The sequence below is a fragment of the Arvicanthis niloticus genome, chromosome 5 (assembly GCF_011762505.2).
Source record: "Arvicanthis niloticus isolate mArvNil1 chromosome 5, mArvNil1.pat.X, whole genome shotgun sequence".
NCBI classification, from domain to species: domain Eukaryota; kingdom Metazoa; phylum Chordata; class Mammalia; order Rodentia; family Muridae; genus Arvicanthis; species Arvicanthis niloticus.
Window position 1 is genome coordinate 22393656 of NC_047662.1, and position 8456 is coordinate 22402111.

An 8456-nucleotide genomic window follows, 5' to 3' on the forward strand; every position below is an offset into this window, starting at 1 on the left:
GAGGCACAGTGTGTCAGGCCCGGGCCAGTCCTCAGCACTACTTGAAGTGTGCGTGTTTCTGTAATCAGCGGGATTCCTTTGATTTTCCCCAAACAAATTTCAGGAAGAGGAAAGCAGTCTCCATTGTCTGATCACTTCTCCCTTTTTGACCCCTTCCAGCTACCATCGCCCATGAAGCTGAAGCCTGAGAAAGGAACTAAAGGACCATTGGAAAAGGAAAAGCATAACTGTTTTGTCGCTTGTCTCCAGGGAGACCTTCGCACTTCCCACAGGGCCAGAGCCGCTCTGGGATCTGGTTCAGGGCAAACAGCACTTGTATGATGTAGCCTTCCCTGGGTTTGGATCCTTGTGCTCCCCTTAGAGAAGAGGGAAACGCCGGTGCCGGGAGCCTTGTAGCAACCCTGCAGCAGCCTTGAGGGCTTCTCTCACCAGCCACAGCAGCACAGGGCCACTTGCAGGTCCTGAGTTTCCCTGGCTGCAGCACATGACAGCTGTGCTGGGGCTGTTTGTACCGTCAGCCTTACCCGTCTGCCTGTCTGAGAGCCACTCATGGAGGCATGATTCCAGCCATCAAGTCCTCTTACCAGGAAAAAAAAGCCTTCTGGATGCACCAGCCCTTCCAGCCAAGCCCCACTTCCAGAAAAAGTGCTTGGACCTCACTGGTGTCAGTTCAGAGATTGCACTGCACTGACCGCTCTCGAAGCGGAAGGAAGCCCAGGCTCCGACCTGTCCCTCTCTCCTTTCGGCAGTTGTCATCCTAGGTCCTTTCTTTTTTGTTTTGAGACAAGATTTTATACTGTGGCTCCAGCTGGCCTGCAAACTCACTGTGTAGCTCAGGCTGGCCTGCAGACTCACTGTGTTGCTCAGGCTGGCCTCAAACTCCTGTCTCAGCCTCTCAAGTGCTGGGATTATAAGCACGAACCTTCATGCTTTCATCCTGGCCCTTATTTTAAAGTGAGCTTAAAGAAATGGGGAAATGTATTCATTCCATAGTCTGAGCTATAATCAGAATCCAGGTGATCAAATGAGAAAGCCATGTGCATTCTCTATGTACAAACCAAGAAAAAGGCCTTACTATTAATGCCAGTTTGGCAGAGAACTGACTCATGGGGCAGACTTTATTATACGTTCCTTGTACCAAATGATACTGTAAATCACTTCAGCCTATGGGAGCATTGTGTGCTACAGGTGCCCGTGCTTCTAGCCAGAGCCCCTTCCTTGGTGCTGTTGGCCCTCCCTACTGCACAGTCCCTCTCTACTGCATTAGCCCCTCCCTCCTGACAGCCAGCACCTCACTTGCTTTTCCAGTCCATGTTGTAGCCAGTGTGGTTGGTGCCTGCATTTTCTTGTCAGGCCTCCCATTTGTACTTGGGTGCAGATTTGATTATGTGCCTCAAAGAACTTTTTTCCTGACCCCACACAGCCTCACTATTCCTGCCTAAATTCTATTTACATTGTAAGTGGAAGAGAAATGTAGCTGGGTTTGTCTCTTTTCTTTTTGTTTTAGTCTGTACTTCAGTATGTAGCCCAGGCTAGCCTTTGACTTGAAGTCTTCCTTACTCAGCCTTCCCAGTCTGGGATCACAGATGGTGACAGTCATACCCAGCTGTTACTTACCGTAATATCTAGTGAACTGTGGATCTTTTAAAAAGAATTTTTCCGTTTATTCTGTTTCCTGTCTGTATTCTTTCGGCAATTTTCTCCTTGTCAACATCACACTTATTAAAGAGTTAGAATATAGGGCAAACAAAAAAGCTAAAGTGACCTTAAAACTTTCTTCTCTATGGAGAAAAAAGTGCTTTTATTTGTTTTTTCTCTTATTGCCAGGTAGTTTCTGGCTATGGAAAAAAAGACTGCGTCCTCATCTCCTCAGAGCTTGAGTTAAGGAGGGTAAAAAAGGACAGTTCAGTTCAGCCTGTGAGAAGTCTGGATACAAGGTTGCCACAGCTGCTGATCTCTGATTACGTTTTGTTCTGTGTTGCTGATGGAGGCTGTTCTCACAAGCAAGGCCGGTGCTCCGCCCCTGATTTCCCCAGCTCTGCCTCTGCTCTGCCCCTGTTTCTCCTTTCTCAGTCCCAGGTATAGAGTAGTTTGCTTGTGTCTGTGCTGTCTATGGTGTGGTAACATGTAGGTAGGGTCTCATGTAGCCTCACTATGTAGCCAAGGATCCCCCTGCCTCCACCTCCCACGCACAAGTCTCCCAGATGCACCCACCGGGCCTCCCTGGACGTCTCACACTGCTGCTCTCCCTCACGGTGCCAAGCCTGAGCTCCCCGTCTGCTTGTGTGTGCCATCAAGGGCTCCCACTCACTGTTCATCTCATTTGTCTTCTGAAGCATGATATGTTAGGGCGGCATCTAGTCAGTGGTTTTGTTCTTCTGTATATATAAGTTGATGATGTATTTTCTTCTGTAATTTGAAGCTTATGATCATAATGTAAAGGAGTAAGAGCCTAGCGTGTCCGCTAAGATGCTTCCCTGATGCACAGAATCTTGTAAAATACATGATTACATTGTATATCAGTCTTCCCACCAGTCCTAATTATTAAAGTATTTTAGAATATCCAAAAGAAAAAAAAAACTGGATTTGTTACTTTTTTAGTGGTGGACATTGAACTCAGGCCTCATGCGTGTTAGATAGTCACTCTAAGCTATATCCCTGGCCTATGGTTTGGTTTTGTTTTATTCAAGAAGACTAAAACAACCTAAAAGTGATACCCAAAATACTGCTCGTGACTTCAAATAAAAAGAAGGTAAAAGATATGTTAACTACAGCCAGAAGTGAAACTATCATGTTTGTGTATTTCTCTGCACAGACAAAAATCACAAGGCTGGGGGTATAGCTCAGTAGAGTGCTTGCCTGATACAGTCCCAGCATCAAACAAACAGGACAAACTGTCCCCCGACACTTCTGAAGCCAAGGCAGCAGAAGGCGCAGAAGTTCAAGGTCATCTTGAGGAACATAGCAGATTCAAAGCCAGCATACCCTGGGGGGTGTGTGTGTGTGTGTGTGTGTGTGTGTGTGTGGAGAGAGAGAGAGAGAGAGAGAGAGAGAGAGAGAGAGAGAGAGAGAGAGAGAGAGAGAGAGAGAGAGAGAGAGTGAGAGTATTGGGAGCCCTCTATGCCTGGTAACTACACTAGGTGCCTCACCTACCTAGCCACTCCCCACCCTGTCTGAAAAATGAAATTGTATAGGTCAGGTTTTTTTGTTTGTTTTGTTTTTAAGGTCAAAACAAATACCATTTTTGCACATGGACAAGGACTTACAACCCACTCAGTCCCTTACAAGGATTTACTCACTGCTAACTGAACCTCAGGCTGATGTCACCCGAGCAGCTGGTGTTGCCTGTCCTTTCTGGCAGGCAACCCAGTTTCAGCAATGACTCACTTGCTACTTGGCACATTACCCTTTACTAAGCGTAAAAAGAAACCAGGAGGGAGAGATTTTTGTTGGATGTTTCTCTGCTCCCAGGTTCCTGTGGCCTGAGTTATTAGGTCTCCAGCTGTTACTGTAGCCTTGGGGTTAGAATGTCTCCAGAAGGTTGTTGTGAAGGTTCACACTGCCTAGTATTTCCTGAACAGGGGATGAAGTTTGGTTCTTTGTGGAGAGAGACAGGTTTGGAGAACCACATCAGAAAGGAGAGGGCAGAGACAACAAGATGGCTCAGTAGGTAAAAGCACTTGGCATCAAGCCTAAGGGACAGCTAGAGCCCAGAAATCTTCATAGAGGTAGGAGAGAACCACCTCCACAAGGCTTTCCTCAGACCTCCACACCCTGTGGCAGGAGCATGTCCACATACATATCATATACACATTGAATAATAACAATAGAGGCAAGTCTAGTGGATATCAAGTGGACTGCGTGTCATATAAAAGATGAGAATGTACAAAAAAAGCAAAGTCACTATTGCTGGTAAGTAGATTTTAAAATGTGAAAATGAAGTCAAAAGTAGTTCCTAATACTTACACTTTGATGTCTTGTTTTTTTTTTTTTTTTTAAGATTTACTTATTTATTTATATAAGTGCATTGTTGCTGTCTGCAGACACACCAAAAAAGGGCATCAAATTCCATTATAGGAGGTTGTGACCCACCATTTATTCAAGAGTGAATGAATGAGCAGTGGTGGTGCACGCCTTTAATCCCAGCACTTGGGAGGCAGAGGCAGGCAGATTTCTGAGTTCAAGGCCAGCCTGGTCTACAGAGTGAGCTCCAGGACAGCCAGCGCTACATAGAGAAACCCTGTCTCAAAAAAAAAAAAGAGTGAATGAATGGACCATCACCAGATTGAACTGTGCTCAAGGTTCCATTCATTTCCATCCCTGGGAAGCAAGCCTGGGTCAGTGGGCCACCTGGGCCTGGCAACCTTTTGCTTTCAAACTGACATTCATTTCTCCCAAGAACATTGCTTCCCTCTCTCTGCCTCTCTGGACACTCTTCCTCTTTATTTAATCATTATCTCTATTCCTTCTGCTTCCCCACCCCCAAATATCTATCTTTTGCTTTCTTTTCAATATCCTATTTTCATTGTTTTTTAGACAGGGTAAATGCAGCCCAGGCTTGTAAATTCGCTCTATATAGCCAAGGATGGCCTCGAACTCCTGATTCTCCTCCTTCCAGACCCCAGAGTGAGACTCTGTCTCTTAACAAATGAACAACAAAACAACCACCAACACAAGGACCTGCTGATGGAGTTCAGTCTCTAGAACTGGAGAGAACTGACTACAGGGTTGTCCTCCGGCCTCCACAGGAGCTCCACGGCATGTGGACATGTCCTCTACCATCACACACAATAATCTTTAAAGGAGAGAGGTTATTTCAATTCTGTCAGTTGGTTTGAGCATGCGAAGGGAATCCAGTCTTCAGTAGAAACATAGTCAGAAAATCCCTAGGATAGCCAGGGCTACACAGAGAAACCCCATATTGAGAAACAGTCAAACAAACAAAAACCAGAAGACATTATAAAAAGAATTTGCCAGACAGTGGTGGTGCACGCCTGTAATCTCAGTTCTTGGGGAGGCAAAAGCAGGCAGATCTCTCTGACTCCAGGGCCAGTCTGGTCTACAGAGCGATTTCCAGGACATCCAGGACTACACAGAGAAAAATTTTTATCCAAAATAGAAATAAATAATACATACATACATACATACATACATACATACATACCTATGTACATATAAGCCTTTTTTTTTTTTTTTTTAAAGACAGGGTCTCTATGTAGCCTTAGCTGTCCTAGAACTCACTATGTTGAAAAGGCTGGCTTCCAGTTCATAGAGATCTTCCTGACTCTTGTCTTCAAAGTGCTTGTATTAAAAACCTGCACCATTGGCCGGGCAGTGGTGGCCCTCACCTTTAATCCCAGCACTTGGGAGGCAGAGGCAGGCGGATTTCTGAGTTCAAGGCCAGCCTGGTCTACAGAGTGAGTTCCAGGACAGCCAGGGCTATACAGAGAAACCCTGTCTCGAAAAACCAAACCAAAAACCAAAACAAAACAAAAAACCCTGCACCATCGTGCCTAGCCAGCCATTTTTTCAAGTAAATAATATTCTACAACAAAATTCGTCGGGCATACTTTCACATCTTAAAATCTGGGAAATAGCATTAGTGTAATGGTAAATAGTGTATGTAAAGCATTCAACACACAATTTGATATATAAGAGGACCATGGTCAGTGTTTTTACCCAGGCTATCCTTGATTCAATGGCAATGCCAATTTACTCTCCTGACATTTGTGCATGTATGATGGTGGAGGGCATTATACACACTACAGTACTTCGTGGGTTTTGTATGCAGCCCTGGGGCTCAGGAACCTGCACACCCAATGATAAATATCTTGAGCGTCACCATATTTTATCATCAACATCTATATTAGTTTTATATGTTTGTGTGGAAAGTGACAAAACATCAATCAGCTTTTAAACAAGTGTGGATCAGAACCTCATATCCTAGGCAGGTGTTCTCCCGTTGAGAATGCATAAAAGTTTGATGTTGTTGGGTTTTGGTTTTTGTTTGTCTTTGTTTTGTGTGTGTGTGCTTTGATGTGCTTACTTTTGTTTGTGCTCCATGTGTGTCTGCGGATCTACTGAAACTGGAATAACAGACAACTCAGCTGTGAGCTGCCTTATAGGAGAGAGCAACCAGGAACCTTAACCACTAAGCCATCTCTCCAGCCCCCTCCATAGGAAGTTTTTAATTGTAGCCAATTCTTTCAGACGTACCTATGTTCTGTATCAAATGTTCCTTCCACATACAAAGTAGATTCAAACTCTGGAAGCTAGAAAGCATTTCTCTAGACTTTTCTTTTTTTTTTTTTCATTTTGCATATACCAGTTTATCCAGGCAGAAAAAACAAACCTCACAAGCTCCTCGATTCTACGCCAAGACCGACAAGAGCAATGTAGCGCAAAAGTTGTCCCATCCCAATTGAGATGAAGTAGATCCCATCAGCCTTAGCTCCTTTCCAATGGTTCAAAGTGCGCGTGACCGTGCGCAGGCGCAGTCGGCCGCGTCTGACTTCCGGGAGTTACTTAAGGTATAAATATGGCCGCGTTGGCGCATCTCAGTCTTTTTAGGCGTTGCTACCTGGCTGTGCTTCTCTTGGTGAGTACCGTGCGCTGCTCTCTGCTGCTGGGGGTTTACCCTCGCGTTTCGGCACCGGGCTTTGAGAGGAAGGATAGCGACTGGGCAGACCCCGCGTGGATCATGCCCCAGCATGGCGTGTGGACACGTGCCTCCCAGCCCAGTAACCGCCTTTCTTTCGGGGATCCCAAAGCTAGCGGAATTATTGCCTGGGAAGTTGTACGCACTTTCTTAAAGGTTTATTCTGCTCCTGCCGTGTGATTTGGATCGTTAGCTGCCTTCGAGCGCTCGACTTACTTAAAATCATTGTGCCTGGTTCCTAGCTTTTATTTTTCGACATCGTGTTGTAACTGAATTTCTGCAATCTTTGGTCATTAATCTACCATCATTCAGAAAGCCATTTTTCATATAGGTAGTGTCTGGATAGTTTCGTTCCTATGGGGGTGTTCTGTTTGCTTCAAGAAGGTCTGAAGGTGGTGGTGGTTGCTAAGGACTGTGGAAACCCTGGAAACAGGCGTTTTTCAGGCTGGGGGTTGGCAAAGGATCCTAGGACATTTTGTCAAAAGGAAATCTTTACCATGGCTAGCCAACGTGGACACCCCGGGAGGTCACTCTCCCCGGGCTCTGTCCTAGTGGCGTGTGGGAGCATAGGGCGCCGCCCGATGATGTACAATCCCTTTCCACAACGTTGGAGAAGAAGCTGGGCCTCGAGTCTGCACCTGCATATTCCTACAACTTCTCAGAGTCCTGTGGACGATGACTGAGGAGACAAACCATGCAGGAAACAGTCTTAAATCATAGTCTGGGGTGGGTCTTAGGAGTACTTTAAACGTTTGATTTGCTGATGGGGTGTCTTCTTTTACAGAACTGATGAGTAAGTCCAAGTAACTCGTTGACTTGAGGTAGGTTCACTCGGAAACTGGCTTTGTGCTTATCGTGTTTTTCGATCCATGTGTCTGATACTGGTGAGACTCAAGTCGGGTGTGTAGGTGGGTAGTGGTTGAATCGTGTGGGTAATGACCAGACTTTCCAACGTGGATACCCCGGGAGGTCACTCTCCCCGGGCAATGTCCTAGTGGCCTGTGGGAGCATAGGGCACCGCCCAATGATGTACAGTCCCTTTCCACAACGTTGGAGAAGAAGCTGGGCCTCGAGTCTGCACCTGCATATTCCTACAACTTCTCAGAGTCCTGTGGACGATGACTGAGGAGACAAACCATGCAGGAAACAAAAGTTTAAGATGATAAGGTTTTTAGTATGCCACTTACAGGAATCTGACGTTTGGGTTTTTTTTTTCCAGGAGAGGAACTGCACGGACACCTACTCACAGGTTTTGAGGCAATTTACATGCAGCTTGGTAAAATTTTGTCTGTATTAGGGTCTCAGCCATTAGAAGCTGGACAAACTTTTCTGCCTACTTATTCTGTCTGGTAAATGCAATTTTTTTGAAAGGTTGTGTCTAGATTTGGGAAACTTCAGCATGGTTCTCCCTTTTGATAGCCGGCAGGTTTCCCCTGGACCGTGTTATGTAAACCATGTATCTTTTCTCACATTTTCTGTAAGATTATACCCTTAAATTAAATACAGACTGGGTTACAGGGTCTAGTTGTAATCTGAATATTTGTGATATGACAAATCTGAATTAAAGCTTTTGAATGCCTTTTCTTGTGGTTTAATGTGTGTGCATGCAAAAGCCTGCGGATGGGTTCAGGGTAAATCCAGTATGAATGTTGGCTCTGTTCAAGTACTGAGGTGAAGGTGAAGTTCCTTCCTCTGCTCTGGTGATAGTATTACAACAGTGTCTGCGGGAGGCTGTTCAGATGGGTTATGTGGGAAGTTGGTCTTGGGCATACTGGCACCCTTATGATACAAAGTAGAT

The 8456-nt window shown here is 45.4% G+C and overlaps 1 protein-coding gene, 2 long non-coding RNA genes and 2 other non-coding genes across 8 annotated transcripts in view; 4 read left to right on the forward strand and 1 right to left on the reverse strand.

Moving 5' to 3' along the window:
• Phactr4 (phosphatase and actin regulator 4) overlaps positions 1-2517 on the forward strand; it is a 75288-nt gene extending 72771 nt beyond the window's left edge. For all 4 annotated transcript variants that reach the window (XM_034503263.2, XM_034503266.2, XM_034503262.2 and 1 more), the window contains one exon: positions 160-2517. In XM_034503263.2, coding sequence (XP_034359154.1) covers positions 160-175 — 16 coding nt within the window. In that variant the 3' untranslated portion in view covers positions 176-2517. The remainder of the gene's footprint in view (positions 1-159) is intronic.
• The window catches only part of LOC143442331 (uncharacterized), a 28471-nt gene extending 22010 nt beyond the window's left edge, over positions 1-6461 (reverse strand). The window contains exon 1 of the long non-coding RNA XR_013110405.1: positions 6353-6461. This is a non-coding gene — a long non-coding RNA (uncharacterized LOC143442331). The remainder of the gene's footprint in view (positions 1-6352) is intronic.
• Positions 6462-6486: 25 nt separating this feature from the next.
• Positions 6487-8237, forward strand: LOC117708926 (uncharacterized). Its single transcript, XR_004606860.2, has 3 exons — positions 6487-6598; positions 7443-7479; positions 7878-8237. It is a non-coding gene; the product is annotated as an uncharacterized LOC117708926 (long non-coding RNA).
• Positions 7164-7367, forward strand: LOC117709664 (small nucleolar RNA SNORA73 family). The gene has a single exon (XR_004606912.1). It is a non-coding gene; the product is annotated as a small nucleolar RNA SNORA73 family (small nucleolar RNA).
• LOC117709665 (small nucleolar RNA SNORA73 family) lies at positions 7607-7810 on the forward strand. The gene has a single exon (XR_004606913.1). It is a non-coding gene; the product is annotated as a small nucleolar RNA SNORA73 family (small nucleolar RNA).
• Positions 8238-8456: the final 219 nt, after the last annotated feature.